Source organism: Lucilia sericata, unplaced genomic scaffold (assembly GCF_015586225.1).
Source record: "Lucilia sericata isolate MDLA Ls3-8-SP2 unplaced genomic scaffold, ASM1558622v1 Contig000435F_arrow, whole genome shotgun sequence".
Taxonomy (NCBI): Eukaryota; Metazoa; Arthropoda; class Insecta; order Diptera; family Calliphoridae; genus Lucilia; species Lucilia sericata.
This window is the reverse complement of record NW_023994450.1, coordinates 208,892-230,541: the sequence shown is the minus strand read 5'-3', so window position 1 is coordinate 230,541 and position 21,650 is coordinate 208,892. Positions and strand designations below refer to the sequence as shown.

The 21,650-nt window shown below is 30.1% G+C and overlaps 1 protein-coding gene across 3 annotated transcripts in view; it reads left to right on the top strand.

The window, feature by feature from the left end:
* The window catches only part of LOC119604819, a 36,551-nt gene extending 20,838 nt beyond the window's left edge, over positions 1–15,713 (top strand). Inside the window, exons 2-8 of one of the 3 annotated variants that reach the window (XM_037957678.1) lie at positions 1,357–1,717; positions 2,735–2,952; positions 11,558–11,717; positions 12,157–12,592; positions 12,665–13,124; positions 13,200–13,599; positions 14,057–15,713. In XM_037957678.1, the coding sequence (XP_037813606.1) occupies positions 2,835–2,952; positions 11,558–11,717; positions 12,157–12,592; positions 12,665–13,124; positions 13,200–13,599; positions 14,057–15,368 (2,886 nt within the window). In that variant the 5' untranslated portion in view covers positions 1,357–1,717; positions 2,735–2,834 and the 3' untranslated portion in view covers positions 15,369–15,713. Of the gene's footprint in view, positions 1–1,356; positions 2,145–2,499; positions 2,953–11,557; positions 11,718–12,156; positions 12,593–12,664; positions 13,125–13,199; positions 13,600–14,056 lie in introns of those variants that run through there. The other 2 variants (XM_037957677.1, XM_037957679.1) reach the window with 2 other exon arrangements.
* Positions 15,714–21,650: the final 5,937 nt, after the last annotated feature.

Sequence of the window (21,650 nt, the reverse complement as noted above, 5' to 3'; positions counted from 1 at the left end):
CTGTAGTCTGGACTTTATTCTAGTCTATAGTCTGGACTGTAGTCTAATCTGTAGTCTGGGCTATAGTCTAGTCTTGATTACAGTATACTCTGTAGTCTGGACTATAGTCTAGTCTGTAATCTGCACTATAGTGTGGACTATAGTTTGAAATATATTCTGGACTATAGTCTGGTCTAGTCTCTACTATAGTATAGTCTGTAATCTGGACTATAGTCTAGTCTATAGAATGGACTATATCCAGTCTCAAGTCTTCAATATATTCTGGTCCAAGGTCTGGAATATAGTCTAGTCTGTAGTGTAGACTGTAGTATAGTCTATAGTATATTGTCCAGACTACTAGTCCGGATTATAGTATAATCTGTAGTCTGGATTATACTCTGGTCTGTAATCTGCACTATAATCTGGGCTTTAGTCTATAGTCTGGACAATAGTATAGTCTGGATTATAGTCAACTATAGTCTGTACTGTGGACTATAGTTTAGTGCGAAGTCTGTAGTATATTTTAGTCTGTAGTCTGGAATATATTCAACTTTGTAATCTGGAATAGTAGTTTGAGATTACTTAGTCATATAGGCGGATGTTATAGACAGATATTCTGTTCTCTCAGAAATTGATTCTGATGATCATTCAGAAACTAATAAATTTTGATTTTTTCTGTTTAGTTAATATTTGTTACTCGCAATGACAACAATAATAAAAACAATTATTGTTTTAAATTTAATTCAACTCAATTGATCAACGTGTCTGATGAAAGATATCATAACGATTTTTTTCAAATACACATGTTAAACGCATTTAATGATAAGCTTTGCATGTCTGAAGACATGATGATCATGTTTTAGATGAAGCTGTTGATGATGATGATTTGTGATACAAGCCTACTTTAATCAAATTTAATCATATATTTCCGCTTTTAGAAATATAAAAGGGTTTTACCAAAAGAGTTGTAAATTCATTTAGGTAGAATAAGCTTTTGCAGTAATATGCCACTCCCCCTTTTACGACCCTAATTTAATTAAGGTTTTATATATATCATGAAAGTACTTTAATAAGTTAAAATATGTGATCACTTAAAGCTTTAATAGGCCATAGATGCTTAAATGTCGCTCCAATGAGAACATTTTTAAAATCCTAAAACTGTGATCATTCATATTTTATATAATTCCAATAACTTCTCCTAATGGAAAACCTCGTATAATTTATAATATAAATTGCAATAAAATATAATAATCATAATAATGTTTAAATTATTTATAGTGCCGTATGATCTTGAATGTATAAACAAATTGATATTGTTGTTGTTTTTTTTCTTAAATTCATTTATTTTATGTGTTGCTTTATTTTATATCTTTGCAGATTATTAAAGAAAATTTGAAAACACGAGCACGTTTTAAAAACAGTAAATTCCAAAAAGACAGTCCATAACAATTTTGGCCGAATTCCCAAAAATTAATGCCAAGACAACGAACCAGTCACAGATCAAATTGTTGTTGTTTTGTTTTAACAAACTGCAACAAGCAGCTAACGAACGAATAGTGATCGTGGTTGAGAGACATGTTATGGATGGACAACTTTTGCCAAGTATTTCGTCACAAATATTAGAGTGACTTGTTTATAATTAAATATAAACAAACTCAAACTTAAAATTTATAATGACATAAAGGAAATAGCAAAAAAAAAATGAAGGCAAACTGTTAAAAACTGTTATGTTTTTTTGGTAATAAAATTTTGAGTGTTTGCAAAAATTGTGTTTTGTTTGTAAATAAAAATTTTTAAATGAGTGAAAGCCTGTGTGTATATTTTACATAAAAATATAACAACAATAACTACTTTCAGCTAAAATACTCATTAAATCAAATGTTTGCTGGCGAAAACAAAAAAACAATAAAAAATTAAATAAAAGACAACAACTATCTAGCCATCTAGTTAACATTTTACGCCGACGCATGTTGGATTTACCTTTAAAATAATAAAAACAAAATTTAGCTTTTAAAACACCGATCAAGAGAAAGAGCTGCAACAACATAAACGTTTTAAACATTTTGAGTGTTTTAACGTGAAAGTAACGTTACGAGTAAGCTGCGCATGCTCATTGAACATTTTTCGTGAATCACTGAAATCAGTTGATATTGAAAATTATAACGGTAAAGACGTAAAAAGTATACAAAATAACACAGCTCCGTTAAAAATGCTCATAAAAGTGGCGCGTTTGAAGTTAGCTACAACAACAACAGAAAACTAACTTAAGTGATTGAACCAACCTAATGACAGCTGTTGAAAAGTGTTTAATTTTTATGTTTAAATATTCAATTAAAACAAACAAAAGCTATTATAATGCTAAAGGCTTTAAATTAATAAAATAATTATTATTATTTGTTTAAAAAAGTGCTAACAACAAATCAATTTTAACGGTTTTTTTAGTTAAATATCTCTACAAACTTAAACCCAAAAAAAAAAAAAAAAAAAAAATTTTTTCTCATCTTAAAAAAATATGAATAAAAGAAATATATAAATAAATTAACCAGTGAAAGTGTTTTGCAAAAAAATTGAAAACAAAATACATATGTACATGCTTTATACTTCAACTATAAAAAAACATTTTTAAAGTGAAGAAAATTACTTTTTTTCCATCATTTTCCATGTTTACCACATGTCCATTAATCAATATTCGTGGTTTGAAAATTTAAGAAAAAAAATTTCTTTTATATTTATTGTTTCTCTTTTAACCAAACAGTATTTGTGTCATAAGATTTAAACCAATTTTGTTTTAAAGAAAATATAAAAAAAAAAACCTAATACTCTCGTTTTACTGGCCTTAATCAACGCTCAACAAAATGCAACAGTCTACAGATTTCTTACTGCTGTCAATATTTTGTTTGCTGTCACTCTCCACCCCGCCAATTTTATCGTCCACATCAGCGTCATTATCATCATCATCATTGCAGTTTACCGGTGAGTGTTAAGAAATGTCCATATTAATTTATTTCATTTAGAATTACATCGGTATAATATGTATGTTCGTATTAAAAAAGAAAGATAATTAAATTGTATTATTTAGAAATTATTAATTTAGGTGTTATTTTGTGAAATTTGTGTTAATCTTATGTTAAATGAATTCAAATCAGACAGTAAAGAGTTTTAGAAATTTAATTATCGACATAATCGCACATTTTATAATGTTTATAATTTAAAAGAGGCCGTTTCTTGATCTAAATTTTAAATCAAATTTATTAGTAAAAGATAAGGAAATTTAAGATTAAACTCCTTGCTCGTTATATTTATACACCACTAGCTATACCCAGTGTGCTTTGCTACACTAAAAGCAAAAAAACCCACTTACACATGGGAGATGCCAATCAAATTATTGCAAGTTCGCCAATTTTTCTGAATTTAATTAATATGTGAGGGGCCAATCCCCCCATTGAAAGTCCGCCAATTTTTTTCTAAATGGTCAAAATTTGTCTATATAATGCATATGGGGGTTCCAAGCCACCCCCTGATGAAAGTCCGCTTTTTTTCCCCCAAAATGTCCAGATGAATATGAAAGTCCTTTTTGCAAAATTTTAGGAATCTAGTTCTATTAGTTTCTTAGATAAAATATTTTGTTGTATTTAATTCATATGGGAAGTGCCGCTCCCCCTATTGGTAGTCCGCCAATTTATCACCCAAAATATTTACATGGATGCTATAGTTCTTCTTGCAAAATTGGAAGCTTTTAACTCTAATAGTTTCCAAGATAAATGAGTTTGTGTATTTAATTAAGGAGGTGCCACGCCCCTGCTGCTAGTCCGCACACTTTTTATCCTAACTAATCACATTGAGACTTATGTGGCTCCGACCAAATTTGAGGGCTCTAACTGTTACATTTTCCGAGATATACTGATTTAATATTTTCTTAATATGGAAGGTGCCACGCCCACTATAGTCATTCCGCCCATTTTGTCCCTGAAAATTTTGAGAACTCTAATTGTACCAGTTTTCAAGATATATGACTTTTAATAGCTATTAAATAAGTAGGCGTGGCAACTCGCGTACTTGAAATTTTAAAATAATAAGTAGCCTATAGTTCCTTCTAGATATACAGGAAGGTACTGTTAAAATTTCAAGGAAATCGGTCCAGCCGTTTAGCCGTCTATAGACTTCAAACAAACAAAACCACAAACAAACCCACAAACAAATAAACACACATTCATTTTTATATATATAGATTAAGATTATAGTAAGCAGGGTTTTATGCGTTTGTGGTGTTGTTTCCAACATCCAAAAAAATTGGTTCGTACGCCAAGTTCGGATAGATACACCTCTTATTGATCCTTCCATCGGATATTTCGCCGCCCTCTTCTGCGGTTTCCCTCTGGAAAGATTTTCCTGCCGGATCATTGTCATCCATTTGCACAACATGCCCGAGCCATTGTAATTGCCGTAATTTAATACGATCGACTATGTTCGCGCCATCATATAATTCATACATTTCATGGTTCACAGATCCATATATTCTTCGGAGGATTTTTCTCTCAAAAATCTAAATTGCCTGCCTAGACCGAAATAACATCCAATTGCAAGTATCATCCCACCTGTATGGGGATATTACTGTTCTTAGTTAGGGCGGTATCGGGGTATACAGGACACAGTACGCTGAAGTTCCAGTCCTCGGGCATGCGTTCATTCTGCCAAATTTCATCAATTAGTTTACGCATGTAACCAAGTTACAAGTCTCCTATAGCCTTTAATAGTTACTCTTGCAAGTCATCTGCTCCCGCAGCTTTATTGTCATTAAGTCTAAATATCTCGAATTTGACATCAGCTGGATGTTGTACACTCGACATTGTCATCCATGATCTCTTCTGATTACCGGAAGTATCCGTTACGAAGTTCTCATTTCCATCCCTACATCCATTCCATCCCGTCCGATGTTCGACCCTTTGGTAGAATTTCAGTACCCCTTTCCCAATCTCATTCATTTCAATTTCTCCACACTCACGTCTTTCCATTTCTCTCCTTTTGCGCCGCAATAGGCGCTATTCTGCCCTTCATTTCCCTTGTATTTATCCCTCGCAGCTCGTATTACCACTCAGCGTTGTAATGCCATGTAAGCTTTGTTATCCTTCCTAGTAGCTTTACGGTATTTCTGGTCATATCATTGGTTTCCTGGGGGAGGTGTTTGGCTCCCAAGTGCAGATTTAGCAGCATTATCCAGGGAGTGGGAAATATATTCCTGAACAAGGAGTGTATTGTAGCAATTGGGTGTAATATGCATCTGCCATATTTGGCACCTGCAGCTTAGCGATTTGTAGCCTTCCCCGTATCTCAGTTTCGCGACGTACCTTTGTCACTTTGTTTAAACGAGTGCGAACCTCAGCCATAACAAGATTGTCATCCGAATCGATACCGGATGAGTGCCTTCCATCAATAATAATATGCTCAATCTGATTCCTAGGGAGTTGATCTCTGGATATCAAGGTGTTGGAATCTTGTATTGCTATTAACCATTGTCGGTAGTTTCCCGGTGGAGGCACAATTTACCGACAGTAGAGCCCCTCTCTACCTATTTTGGTACTAGAGTCTGCCATGATTATCTTAATATCATGAGAAAGGCAAAGGTGATGTGTCCGCTCAAGGCGCTCGTAAAAACTATACTTCGTATGTTCGTCTTTGTCTTCTGTAGGGTGGTAGGCATATACATATAAGGGAGGTGAAGAAGGTTGTAGAATTTAGCGCGTATACGAATAGAAGCTAGCCGTTCGTCCTCTGGAGTAAACCCAGAGTGATCAAACTCTTCCGTCTATATTTTCGTACTTCTTTAAAGACGACAAATGATTTGACGATACTCTTCATCAGGAAGATACCTTATAGCCGAATATATCTCTGATACTAGAACATTAACCACTAACCCATCTAAGACAAACTTTTAAAAAATAACTTTCATGGGAAATTAATCGCAGAATTTTATCGTTTCAGTTTTAGTTTTAATTTAGGGCTTTAGGACTTTTCAATGTAAGTTTTTGCTGGGAAGTAATCATAATATTTTGTAGAGTATAAAGTAGGGTTCTATAGTTGAAAGGAAAAGTCGACTTTTCGACTTTTTTCATTTAGTTAAAAGTCGACTTTTCGACTTCTCGACTTTTTGCATTTTATGAAAAGTCGATTTTTCGACTTTTCAACTTTTTTCATTTAATTAAAAGTCGACTTTTAGACTTTTCGACTTTAAGTATTTTATAAATAGTCGACCTTTTTCATTTATTTAAAAGTCGACTTTTCGACTTCTCGACTTTTTGCATTTTATGAAAAGTCGATTTTTCGACTTTTTTCGACTTTTCGACTTTTTTCGACTTTTTCCGACTTTTTTCGACTTTTCGACTTTTTCCGACTTTTTGACTATTTTCGACTTCTTTCGACTTTTTTTTGACTATTTTTTGACTTTTTTCGAGTTTTTCCGACTATTGTAGAGTTATTGACTTTTTTTCCACTTTTTTTAAGATTTTCGACTATTTTTGACTTTTTTCTACAATTTTCGAGTTTTCGACTTTTTCCGACTTTTTTCGTCCTTTTCCTACTTTTCGACTTTTTCCGACTTTTCGACTTTTTTCGACTTTATTCGACTTTTTTCGACTTATCGACTTTTTTCGACTTTTATTAACAAAGTCGACTTTTCGACTTTTTTCACAGACCATAGTTGAGTTATCGACTTTTTTGGAACAAAATAGTCGACTTCGACTTTTTTCGACAAAAAGTCGATTGTTCGATTATTCGAAAGTCGATTTATAGAACCCTAGTATAAAGTAACCCATATTTTATTTAATATCCATTTATTGCATTATTTCGTTTTCAAATTTAATATTCATACATTAGGACCCATATTTATAATTTTTAAAATATTTTGTCTTAAAATTGAGCAATTTTAGCTCAAATGCATAAATTAGTTAATCATGTTATTGGTTGTAATTATCAATATTAATTTGTGAAACTCTAATTGATAAAAGGATAATATGGGATCAGGTTTTCTTATACTAGCGGCTTAATTTATGTATATACATGTATGTATCCAAAATGAGCTCAAAATACTATTTAGTAAGAGGTTGAATAAATTTATAAATAATGTTGTTGTTTAATGAATTTATATAAGTTTATTTACTTAAATAAATTTCTTAAATGATACATAATGCTTCATTTAATTTTTAATGTTTGTGTTTATTTTTTATGCTCTTAATTTGAAATATTTAGTTTCTTTTAGTACAACAGATATCATTAAATTGCGTTTCGTATAAACTTTAAATGACTTTTCTAATTATAAAATTGTTTGAAACTTATTTTTATTGTCATAATTATCGTTAGTATAATTATTATTATTATTTTTGCTTTGTTTGAAAAGTAATACATTAATGAAGACTCTTCAAAGTTTGAATAAAAATCAGCAGATACTACTAACGCAAGCAAAATCATAAATACACAATTAATGCCAACTTATTAACACATTCTGTTAACCATGAATTATGTCGTAATAACTTACCAAAAAAAAAATGAAACACGACTTTTATACGAAAAAAATCTAATAATAAATTAAATAAACAAATAATGGTCATAGATTCAACAATACTTAAGTTATGTTCAACTAAAGTGGTGTGTACTTAAAAAGTTAATAAACTAAAGTACAAAAACCAAAAAAAAAAAAAAAAAAAAAACTGTTACATCATTGAACGTTTTGTCACTGTAAACAATCACGGACCAACAAGACCACTACTGTCTGGTTACGACGCCTCGTCTGTTTACCTTCATTTCTTTAGTTTTTAGTGATTTTTTTTTTTAATTTTGTATTTAATGTAAAAACATTTGTTATTCATTTATTTACTTTGGGTTGAAAATTTAACAATTTGTTTGAAAAAAAAAACTAAAAGAAATCACTTTTAGGTGGGGGATATTAAAAAAAAAAACACATAACTGATTCATGCGGCTGCTGCTATGAAATGGACATTGTGCATTATGAAATCGTGTAGTTTTTAATATGCAGAGTTATTAAGGAATTTATTCATTTTGGAACTGTTCCCACTTAAAATTTGGCAAAATGTTAACAATTGCCTTATATAACATAAATATATTAAAATGGCACTGGGAACAGTTTAAATCAAAACTCTTCCCACTTAAATAATTTCGCATTAGTATAATAAACGTTTCTTTGCAATTATTTATAATGGATTATATGATATTTTTCATACTTCTACGAAATTTCAACTGGGAAGAGTTAAAATAAAAAGTGTTACCACTTTATTATCTTTTTAAAATATCAGAATTTTCTTTTATATTAATTATTTAATAAAATATAATTATTTTAATGATATTTACGAATAACTTTAACATGGGAACAGTTTAATTCGAAACTGTTCTCTCTTAAAATTTTTGCAAAAATATGTAAATTTTCTTGAGTGTTCAATGTTAATGAAAGTTTTACTATTTTTATTATTTAGCTAAAAATTTGCACTGGGAACAGTTGAAATCAAAACTGTTACCATTTGAAATTTTTCTAAAAATTTCAAAATTAATAATAAAATTGATTTTTTATAACAATGTTTATAATTTTTTAATATTTGGTTTTAAATGAGTACTGGGAACACTTGAATTATAAACTGTTCCCACTTAAATATTTTGGAATTAGAAGAGCAAAAGTTTCTCTGCCATTCCTTATAAGTGGTTTCATGTTATTTTCCATGTTTCTTGGAAATTATTACTGGGAACAGTTGTAATAAAAAGTGTTCCCACTTCAATAAGTTCCAGATATAATATAAATTACTTTTATAATAGTTATTAAGATATTAGTATTTTTATTATATTTACCTCAAAATTTACCATGGGAACAGTTTAATTCGAAACTATTCTCACCTCAAATTTCAACAAAAAATTTAAATTTTCTTAAATTTTGATCAGTAATTAATGATTTCTTGCTTTATTTATTTCTAACTGCAAATTAGCACTGGGAACAGTTGAATTCAAAACTGTTCTCATTTGAAAATTTTCTAAAAATGTCAAAATTCATTTTGAAATTGATTTTTTACTAAAATTTTATTGTAATTTCAATATTTAACTTCAATTGTGCACTGGGAACAGTTGAATTCTTAACTGTTCCCACTAAAACATTTTAGAGCCAAAGAAAAAAAAAAAGATTCTTGCACATTCTTTATAGGTTTTTTTATAATATCTATATTTCTTTGAAATTCCAACTGGGAACAGTTGAAATGAAATGTGTTCCCACTTAAATTGTTTCCAGAAATGTTATAAATTACTTTTAGAATAGTTATTCAGTAAAATTTTATTATTTTTTATCATATTTACCTATAAATTGAAGTGAGAACAGTTTCAAACTAAACTGTTCCCACTTGGAATTTTTAACAAAAAAATTTAAATTTTCTTAAATATTGTTTATTAATTAAAGATTTATTTCTTCATTTATAATTAGCTGCAGATTAGCACTGGGAACAGTTAAATTTAAAACTATTCCCACATGAAATTTGTCATTTTTAGTTTATAATTATAAAAAAATAACTACTGAGAAATCTAAAGGTCCATGGGAACAGTCAAATTTACAACTGATCCCACTTATTTTCCTAAAATTGCCGATTTGTTTCTATTTTTCTCAAATATAAAGGGCTTTATGATTTCATAAAGAATTCATTATTTCAAACAGCTGTCTACTGCAGTGATCGCTGCTTACATGTAATATTATTTTACAACCCGATTATCTAATCGTCAACATGTGTTAATTAGTTTTCATGCAACAAAAGAAACTTCTTATATTGATCGATCGTGTGTGTCAGGTACAAATTAAACAATCAACTGGTCCATTTATCAAAACAACTAAATACATAATTTCAGAAAAGGTGTTAAATTTCATACACCACATTAAAAATTTGAAATGATCTTTGTTTTTTTGTGTATTTGTTTTTCTTTTCAATTTATTTTTTTTATGACATTAACACTTTTATTTAATTGCTGTGGTAAACTAATTGTTGTTTTTATTGTTGGTGTATGTTAAATGTATCTCGCTTTAATGAATAGAGGAAGTATTTATTTGGTAGTATGCAAATTATTTTGTGGTTTATGCCGGCTATATAATAGTTTTTAATAGATTTATTTTCATTAAATGATCATCTTTAATTGCTCGTTTATATAAAATTTAAATACTTAATTACAAAATATTGCGTAAAACTTGCAAATTTTCTGTTTTAAATGAAAATCTTTTTTATTAATCATAAAAGCTGAATAGTTCACTTTTTGGACTTTTTAATTAATAATAAAGAATTTTAATAACATTTTTTACTGACTTTAGAGAATAATTTCCGTAGGGATCGACACGCGCCAAGAATAATTTATTTAATTATTTTATGTACTTAAATGGCAGAATGTTAAAATACACACATGTAAGCTATAAATTTAAATTTTTAAAGATTTAACTTTGGATGGAGTAGTTAAGATATAAAATTAAAGATTGAATATAATATGATAACCTAAAATGAACTATAATCCCTTAAAAAGTAAACCTATTGAAAAATTATGACAACTCTAATATATTTTATTTTAGCTTTTAATGTTTGTCTTTTAGAACTACTTGGTTTCTTAGAAAGAGCTTTTAATTGACCATTGTATCCCAGCGACATATTCAGTAAATTTTTTAAGTTATAACATTTGCTTATTACTCTAAGACTTGTTAATAGACTAGTAAATATTTACAGGCTAGTCAATGGACTACTTCATAGTCCAGTGCACTAGTCAATAAAATAGTTCATAGTATGGTCAATAGACCAGGGACTAGTCGAAAGACTAAAAACTAATTCATAGAATATTCAATAGACTTGCCTAAAGGCGAGAGAATAAACTTGTCATTAGACTAATGCCTAGACTTGTCCATCTACTAGTTAATAGATTAATCGATAGAATATAACAAAGTCAATAGACTTGTACTTAGATTAGACTAGTCGAAGAACTATAATCAAGTCAATTGTTTATAGACTAGATAATAGACCTGTCAGTAAACTGATCCATAGATTTGTTCAGCTACTTCTTAATAGACTAAGCAATAGACTATTTTATAGACCAGTCGATAGACTAGTCCATAGACTAGTTCATAGTGTAGTCAATAGTCTTGTCCATAGACTAGCGAATGTTCGGTGCATTGACTAGTCTATAGATTAGTGCATATAATAGTTTAACAAATAGTCATTTGACTAGCCAATAGACTAGTCAAACATTTCATGGGTCCGATTTTATATTAATGTTCGGATATATGTATATCCGAACATATGGTCAAAAATATGGGTTTTTGGGGATTTTAATTATATCTCAACCATGTACGAGCAGATTTTGGGAAACATATGCCTTGTGATCGCTTCAGATTTTTACCAGATTTTAGCTGTATATAGTTTATTAATCAAAACGAGACCGGGAGTTTAGAGAAGCCAGATTTTTTAATGAAACTTTAAATCAAATCAAATATTTTGAAATCCAATTTATTTGATAAGTCCATAATGTATATTTTTTATACTAATCTATATTTGTTTCTATCCCTTTTCAGATACTCAACAACCTAAAAATAACGAAATTCTATTAACACCCGAAGAATCACTCAATCAAAAATTCGCCGACAGTCCGGCAAATCATACAGAATATGTCAGAGCTGTAAGAGAATCGATAAAGGAATATGAATTATATCGGCGAAGAGTTAAGCCTTCAAGGTACAAAATAATATTATAGCCCAGGAATTTTTTAATTCTACAAAAGTTTCTAGAACTAACTTTTTTTAGCTTGTTCCAAATTGTTGGTTTCTTTCTATAATAAATGATTTTCATTCTAAATTGTTTCCCGAAACAATAAGCTATTTTAGAACGTGAAAGAAAGTTTCTGAGTACAGTTTATTAATAAATGATTTCTGTTCGAAATTGTCACCCTATGACCTTATAGAAGTAATTTTTTGACTGATTTAATATTTCTTATTTTTAACCATTTCCAAGAAATTGGTTCAAAATTTATATGTAATCTATTGAATTTCTATTTTGTTCGCGCTCCTACTAGAACTAGTAATTTCAGAATAATTACTGAAATTTTGTCTGGGAATATAACGAATACTTTTATACCTTAAATCTGTTTTTTATCATGTTTATATTTTTCTCTCAGAGTTAAACGTGCCGCCAAACGCGTCTGTTATGGTGAACTGGGTTGTTTTGAAGATTCTGGACCATTTGCTTACTTGGAAATGTTACCATCTCCTCCCGATGAAATCAATACAAAATTCTTTTTCTATTCGACTAAAAATAGATCAGATAGACCTTTAATGGAATTGCCCTTTCTCAACATGACCGAAGCTTTTAAAAAGTCAAAAACTTATATTAAGAAAAGAGGTGCAAATGATACAGACGTACCAGATGTGACTACTGAAGGTCCACAAGCTACCACATTACCTCCTAGGAAAACGACGTTTCGTAAAACTCCTATTACTCTGGATGATTTGGTGGGATTTGATGAAATGTCAGTGCGTATTATAGTACATGGTTTTGGTTCAGCTTGTCCCCATGTCTGGATCTATGAAATGAAAACGGCTTTAATGGCTGTGGTAAGTGGCGAAAAGAAAGCTAGAATTTTAAATAAAATTTTAATTTTTATAATTTTCTTTTTTTAATATTAGGAAGATTGTATTGTTATATGTGTGGATTGGGAAAATGGTGCCACATTTCCCAATTATGTAAGAGCCGCCACAAACACCCGTTTAGTGGGTAAACAATTGGCCATGTTGATTAAGAATTTACAGGAATATAAGGGTCTGAATCTGTCTCGTACTCATATTATTGGCTTTAGTTTGGGTGCTCATGTCTCGGGTTTCGCCGGAGCTGAATTACCCGGCTTAGCACGCATTACTGGTTTAGATCCGGCGGGTCCTCTCTTTGAGGCTCAACATCCTAAAGTTCGCTTGGATAATACCGATGCCGAGTTTGTCGATGTTATACACTCGAATGGGGAGAATTTGATATTGGGTGGTTTGGGCTCTTGGCAACCTATGGGAGATGTAGATTTTTATCCCAATGGTGGTAGGGTGCAAAACGGTTGTTCGAATTTATTTGTGGGAGCTGTTACGGATTTTATATGGTGTAAGTTTTAGTTATTTGCTCTTTAATAGAATAGAATCGAATAGAATTATTATTTTTCCAATTTTCTTTTTAAAGCGGCCCAGACAGCTGAAGAAGAAGAAGGACGTTCTTTGTGTAATCATCGTCGTGCCTACAAATTCTTTATCGATTCTGTAGCTCCTCGCTGTTTGTTCCCAGCTTTTCCTTGTGCCAACTATGATGATTTCTTAAAAGGCAAATGTTTCCCTTGTGCTCAAGATGATGAAGATTTAGCAGAGGGTGTACCTCGCTGCGGTAATATGGGTTATTATGCTGATCGCTCTTCAGGTCGAGGACAATTGTATTTGGTTACTCGTGAGGAGGAACCATTTTGTGCCCATCAATTCCAGTTGCAAATCTTTAACTCTTTCAACGATTTGCCCTTAAGAACTATTGGACGTTTAGAAGCTATTTTGGAGGGTGAAGGTGGATTGAATGAAACCTTTAAAATATCAGAGTAAGTTATTTTTCTTTTATTGCTCAAATGGGGGAAAAATTTGGAACTGATTTTCGAAAATTCGCTGCTAAGCTGGAAATTATTTTTAAGTTCTTTTAAATATCTTTGTCAATTTTTAGAAAATTTTCTGAAATTTTCCTTTTTATAGAAAAAAATCTATTTTCTATAGAAAATTATCGAAAATCCTTCTGTTCTATAGAAATTTTTCGAAAATTTCACTTTTTATAGAAAATTTTCTGAAAATTTTTCTTTTTTAATGAATTTTCTCAAAAAATTCTCTTTTCTGTAGAAAAATTTTCTATAAAAAATTTATAGAAAATTTTCAAAAATTCTCTTTTATAGAAAGTTTTTGGAAAAAATCTGTTTTTTATAGAAATTTTTCGAAAATTTAAATTTTGTTCTTTATAAAAATTTTCGAAATTTGATTTTTTTAAATAAACCTTTCTTATTCCCACAGAAAAGACGACTCTGAATTCTTTGCGGGAGATATTGTCTCAAAAATCATAGTGCCTCATCCAGCTTTAGGATTTCCCACTACACTTAGTCTCAACTATAAACCCTATAGTGGATGGCTATCGAAAGGTTTACCCCACTGGGATATCGACAAAGTTGTGTTAACCGATAGTTATGGTAGAAGTTATTCCTTGTGCAAAACTAACACGAAATTATCTTCGGGAGCTCCAGTACGCATAAAACTAAAGCCGGGTAATTGTGAATTAGATAATCAAGATGAATACGGTGCTTTCACTAGTAGACCACCCACTGAAATACCCGATTCTACGGGTCAGGAAAGTGTTAATTTACCGGAATCAGATGCTATAGAAACCATTAAGAAACGGAAAAATTTCCTTAATTTGGGAACAAGTTTTAAATTAGGAGACAACCAGTCGTATGCCTTAGATGATTCAGATGATTTACCCTGGCAACCCATATTGGAAGGAAATTCCTTAGATAAAGAGGTGGTAGAGACTAGCCGCAGTTTTTCCTCACAACCAGAGGAGATCTTTGAGCCGGTACTAAATGACAAAAGATTAAATGTCAATAGGGGACGTAATTTAAATGAGGAGATTGTAGAACCTTTACTAAAAGCCACCACGCCACGTATGAAAAAAGGCAAAGAAATAAAATTACCCGATCCTGCAGATGAAGCAAAACCTCCAAAACCAGAAATTATAAAAATAACCACTATAACGAAATCCGATAGACCAAAATCTAACTCGGAAGAACAAACTATTACCGTACAACTGTTTCCCTTCCGCTTGGGGGAACTTTTGCAACGGGCCGAACGTTATGCCAGAGAAACTATATTGCCTTTAATATCAGTGCAAGCACCAAGATTTTTCGGTTTTAATTTCTCGCCCAACGAGAACAATGTTAAAAGTGAAACCAGAAAACCACGCTATATACCCAGATTTGAAGATCCCCTAAGTACGAATAAAACAAAAAATCAAACAAAATCTCTTAATAATAAGAGAACAGGTGATTTACAAACATCCGAAACTAGAGAACAAAGAAATATTTTTGAATTATTAAGACCCACAACTTTGAGTGCGCTACCGCTAGAAAATAACAATGAACCAGAGGTACAAGAAACGAAAAATGAAGTTACTTATTATACGAATGTATTACTAACAAATGCACGATCTATGAAACCAGAAGTGGCCGAATATGAACCGGTATTTATAGATTTACCCACTTTCCGGCCACCCAAAGCCCGAAAGGTGCGTTCTGCTACCACAATCAAAAGAAGAATATTAACAAAACCTTAGTTATTAATTAAAATCTTAAGATTAGTTTAAATTTAATAATAATTGTAAAAAATTTAAGAGCTTTTCATGTAATTACTGCTTAGCAGTTTAAAAAGGGGAAAAGCCATTTGTAATATTGATATGTGATATTTAAGAAAATTATTGGCGTTATTTAAATTTTTTGTATTTACAGGAAAATACGTTTTATTTTTTGTAAAATTAGGCCATTTTGTTGGAGTAGCATAAAAGTGGTTTGTTTTATTTTTCTACAATTTGTTTTTTATATTTATTATAAATAAGTTTGAAGACATTTATAGTTATTAAGTATTTATTTATGTACTATGATTTATGTTTTTGTATATAATATCCCAAAATAATTTAGTAAATTTTTAATTAAGATTTTTGTAATTAATAACAGAAATAAAATAAATGTACGTGTAATGTATAAATAGTTGTTATTTTTAGTTAATTATTGATAAAATAACCTTTTTTAAAAGATTTAAATTTAAGGTAGTTTGCTTTACAGTTACTCATAAAACTTGGTAGCACTTTTTTAATAATTTTCTGCAGTGGCAACTACGCGCACATATGTATAGAGTGGCAACATCCTTTTAATTGCTTTTTTTTATTTTTTTGTGCGAATTTTTGTGTTTTGTAATTTTTAATGAAATGTTTTCTGTAAATTAAACAAATTTAATATTTGAACAAAATAGAAGTAGAATTGACATTTATTTTATGGGAATTTACAAAGTGGTGTCATCGTATGTGGAAAATGGTGAGTAAAGAAAAGAAATCCAAAAGTGTTCCATGAAGTTCCAAGCCTGTTAAAAGTAAGAAATATATCTTGGATGCGTTTAATTAAATTTAATAGTTTACTTTCCACAAAATGTAATAATCTAATTATAAAATGCATATATATATTCACATCCATAATAACATTTATATAAAGTAGGAATCAGTTTGAAATGAGCAAGTATGTAACTACAGGTACGAAGACATACACCCAGGGCACCATCGAGCCTGTAGTGCGCTACTTTATCAGTCTCTGTTGAACATCGAACCACAGGGTATACAGAGGCGTCACGAGCAAAAAACTATTTCCCTCTCTTTCGCACAAAACGAATTCAATAATTTTTTTTAGCTGTATCTTATATACCTCTTCTCACCAAACAATTTCAAAATCAAACAAAAGCTGATTTTAGACTTTTTTAAATGTCAAAAGTGACACCTCTGTATACTTTGTGCATCGAACCCACAATCGCTCTATTGAGAAACTATAACACTACGAACTACAGGAGGTAAAATTAAAGTGTTTGTTGGGTTTTGTTGTACAAATTTTAAGGCAGATATAAGACTGTTACAGCACACATTGTTATAGGTATTCATTTCAAAAGGCTAGATCTTGAATATATTGACTTTTACGGAATCTGTTACAATGTAGAGAAAGATGAAACAGTTCCATTTACTCTGTTACTGCTCAATATTTACCCAGAAAAGGCAGCTTCATTTCGACACTCCATTTCATGTATGAAGGAGCAATCTTAAACATATCCTCAACTTTATGAAAGGACACCCCCCGAACCCAATGGTTTTATTTCGGCAGTAGCGACTTCCGGTCACAGAGAACTGTGTCTAATACAGTATCCAAAGCGATACTAGAAATTTAATGGAGCCTAGTGAACTGCTCTTTGAGCAACTGCACTTCGAACTTAACCTAAAGATTTTTGTTCAAATTGGTCTCCATTGATCAACATGTTCCGATGAAAAGTTCTGGAACCAGTTCTTCCATGAATAATTTTTATATAAAATTATTATCTTTGAAATTAGTTCTGTGGAATATTTTGAGAAACAGTTGAAGATTTGTTTCATCAATATGGTTTTGTTATGTATGTATGCACTTTTTATTTTATAAACATACCTATCTTTCTCTTCTACGTATTTACATATTTACTTAAAAATGTCTACCAAATATTCTATACAAACAAACATTTTTTTCCAAATTTAACAAAATGCATAAATAAAAAGAAATAAACAAATAACAAATGCCAATTTGTAGACTTAAAATTGCATATACAATTAAGTATAAAAACCTCCAAAAATTTCAAACATCTCAACAGTCCCACAAGTGCAATTGAAGTATAACTCCACTTAATAAAAACAAATCAAAAAGAACGATGAAATATTTGGCTATCCTTATTGTATTGGCTTTCGTATTTGGTGGAGTGGCAGCCGGTGTTGTCAAGAGATCTATTCCAGATGTAGAAGTACCCTGTATAGATGGCTTAAGTGAATTATTGGAGGAATTATATGACATGGTTTCTAATAATGATGTCACAAATATGTGTAAATCGCCTTCAGAAGAAGATAATAAAGTTTGTGATTTAGTTTCTGGACCATTGAGTGCTGTTTTTGGAAAAATTGATGAAGTGGTAAATGTACTTGTTGCACATTGTAAGAATTAATTAGATAGAAATCTTATATTATTTAAAATGCTTTGAATTAAAAACTTATGTATTAAAAAAGTATTAAAAATTCATACTAATTTTTTTTAAAAAATATATCTGTGTTTCCATTAAATAAATTTTATTCAATAACTATTTAATTTTTAATAAAATTGGACTTATTATTTAGAAATTTGTAAGAAGTCACCCTTTTTTAAGGAGTTATTTCGAAAAAAAAACATTTTTCGAGAAATTACAAAAATACCTTTTATTATTTTTAAACTTTATCTTTTTAAGAATTTTTTTTTACTAATTTCGTATAATTTTTTTTATAAAAAATTCAATTCAGTTCTAGTTCAGTTCTAGTTCATTTCTAGTTCATTTCTAGTTCAGTTCTAGTTCAGTTCTAGTTCATTTCTAGTTCATTTCTAGTTCTAGTTCAGTTCTAGTTCAGTTCTAGTTCAGTTCTAGTTCAGTTCTAGTTCAGTTCTAGTTCAGTTCTAGTTCAGTTCTAGTTCAGTTCTAGTTCAGTTCTAGTTCAGTTCTAGTTCAGTTCTAGTTCAGTTCTAGTTCAGTTCTAGTTCAGTTCTAGTTCAGTTCTAGTTCAGTTCTAGTTCAGTTCTAGTTCAGTTCTAGTTCAGTTCTAGTTCAGTTCTAGTTCAGTTCTAGTTCAGTTCTAGTTCAGTTCTAGTTCAGTTCTAGTTCAGTTCTAGTTCAGTTCTAGTTCAGTTCTAGTTCAGTTCTAGTTCAGTTCTAGTTCAGTTCTAGTTCAGTTCTAGTTCAGTTCTAGTTCAGTTCTAGTTCAGTTCTAGTTCAGTTCTAGTTCAGTTCTAGTTCAGTTCTAGTTCAGTTCTAGTTCAGTTCTAGTTCAGTTCTAGTTCAGTTCTAGTTCAGTTCTAGTTCAGTTCTAGTTCAGTTCTAGTTCAGTTCTAGTTCAGTTCTAGTTCAGTTCTAGTTCATTTCTAGTTCATTTCTAGTTCATTTCTAGTTCATTTCTAGTTCAGTTCTAGTTCAGTTCTAGTTCAGTTCTAGTTCATTTCTAGTTCAGTTCTAGTTCAGTTCTAGTTCAGTTCTAGTTCAGTTCTAGTTCAGTTCTAGTTCAGTTCTAGTTCAGTTCTAGTTCAGTTCTAGTTCAGTTCTAGTTCAGTTCTAGTTCAGTTCTAGTTCAGTTTAGTTCAGTTCTAGTTCAGTTCTAGTTCAGTTCTAGTTCAGTTCTAGTTCAGTTCTAGTTCAGTCTAGTTCAGTTCTAGTTCAGTTCTAGTTCAGTTCTAGTTCAGTTCTAGTTCAGTTCTAGTTCAGTTCTAGTTCAGTTCTAGTTCAGTTCTAGTTCAGTTCTAGCTCAGTTCTAGTTTAGTTCTAGTTCAGTTCTAGTTCAGTTCTAGTTCAGTTCTAATTCAGTTCTAGTTCAGTTCTAGTTCAGTTCTAGTTCAGTTCTAGTTCAGTTCTAGTTCAGTTCTAGTTCATTTCTAGTTCAGTTCTAGTTCAGTTCTAGTTCAGTTCTAGTTCATTTCTAGTTCAGTTCTAGTTCAGTTCTAGTTCAGTTCTAGTTCAGTTCTAGTTCAGTTCTAGTTCAGTTCTAGTTCAGTTCTAGTTCAGTTCTAGTTCAGTTCTAGTTCAGTTCTAGTTCAGTTCTAATTCAGTTCTAGTTCAGTTCTAGTTCAGTTCTAGTTCAGTTCTAGTTCATTTCTAGTTCAGTTCTAGCTCAGTTCTAGTTTAGCTCTAGTTCAGTTCTAGTTCATTTCTAGTTCAGTTCTAGTTCAGTTCTAGTTTAGTTCAGTTCTAGTTCAGTTCTAGTTCAGTTCTAGTTCAGTTCTAGTTCAGCTCTAGTTCAGCTCTAGTTCAGTTCTAGTATAATATGCATTTTGAATTTTCTCAACTAAATGTAATCATTGTTATATAATTACAATAAAATAATAAAAATATTTTAAAAATCTCCAAAAAAGATGTGTTTTATTTATTAAAATTAACAATTTCTGCTTTTGAAACTCTTGGATTGGACGTTACAATTTTCATATTATTTAAAAAACTTGGCAGCACTGTTACAATGTGGTGAAAGCGCCATCTATTGTTTAGGTTAAGGCCGTTTGCAAATGCAAGAAATCGATGTGGCAACATTCCTGCAATTTTGATAGGCCACTATCTCCAGGTGGCAACGCTATACCAAAAGTCTTGGATTTTGTTGTAGGGTTGCCAGATCGTTTTCCATAGTGGCATACCAAAATTGCTGAAATGTTGCCACATCGATTTCTTGCTTTTGCAAACGGAGTTAAATTAAAAAATAGATGGCGCTTTCAACACATTGTAACAGTGCTGCCAAGTTTTCTATATTTATTAAGGAATTTAACGGCTGCATTTAAATTCAATTTGACTAACAATTAAAAAAACAAGTTAAATAAATTTTTTTCAGTACTTTTTTAAAATTTCTTCTCTTTATTATTATTATTTAGTTTATTTTTAGACTTTTTATGCCAAATATTCTTTATTTTCATTTTGTTTACCATTTATAGTTCAATATGTATAATTAAATTATTTGTTGTTGTTTTTTCTTGTCATTATTATTGGTTGGTTTTATACTATATATTTATACGTTACATTTTATTTTCTTTGTTTACTAAATTTGTTAATAATTTATTTTGGTATTTTTTGTAATTTTTTTGTTAAATATGTTTTTTTGTTTATTTTTTCACCACCAATAATACCGTTAAATAAACTTAAATAGTTAACTAAATACAAATATATTTTATGTTAGTATGTTTTGTATATATAGATGTGAGTTTTTGAGATTTTTTCCATAAGTTAGAATTAAAAAGCAAGGTGAATTTAAGATTTCAAATAAAAAAATATTCAAAAAATTATTAGTTTGTTTTAATCAATAGGTGAATAAGGAATTCTGAATTAGTTGAATAAGTTTATTAAGGAAATTTACAACAAAATTGTTTGAAATAAATGAAATTTAAATGACTGTATGTATGTAACGCCAGCGTCACAGTTTATTATTATTTTTTTTTAATATTTTAGTTTTGCTGTTTCAAATTTCAAATATTATTTGTGTTTTGAATTTTGTTGTTGTTGTAAATCACTACAATGTTTTAGTGTATTGTTGTTAAACTGGTAAACAGTTTGTATACATTTTTTTAAATTATTTTCTTTTAGTAATCTTTTATGATAACATTTACATTTATTTTCATTTTTTAATTAGATGTTTTTGCTTGAATTTCTAAATTATTTACACTTTTGTTTAATAAGAATAATTATTATTTTTATTAATATTTGCTAAATGTATGTATATTTATGTTTGTATATATACTTTTTTGTACAGTGTACTTTAATACTTTCAAATTTTTGGTTTCTTTCTTCTTCTACGCCTTCAAATTTGGGGGGGGGGGATGTCACTGCATATTAAAGTTTTCTTTTTTTATCTGACTAATTCCATTATTAGTAGTATGTATGTAATTTTATCAACCTTTTTTCATTAGTTTTGTTCTTTAATTTTAAAGTATGTGTTTTAATTTAAATGTTAAATATTTTACCTATAAATGTAAGTTTTTTTTTCCTTTTTTATTGGGGTTTTTGGCATTTTAGCGTATTTGTTATTTTTAGTATAAATATTTACAGTATTTTTTAGACGCTCAGTGGTTTTTGTTAATTGCGGAAATTTGTTTTTTTTTCTTTAAGTTTTACTTTCATTATACATTATTACTCTAACCAACATCTATACGTTTATTTTTGACATCTACTTAGGTATCTTCAAAAGATTGCTTATTAGTTGCCGCTTAATTTTAAAACAAAAAACATAATTAATGTGAATTGGAAATTTGACCAACTATAACCTGACAACTTTACTATTTTCTGAAATTAAGCT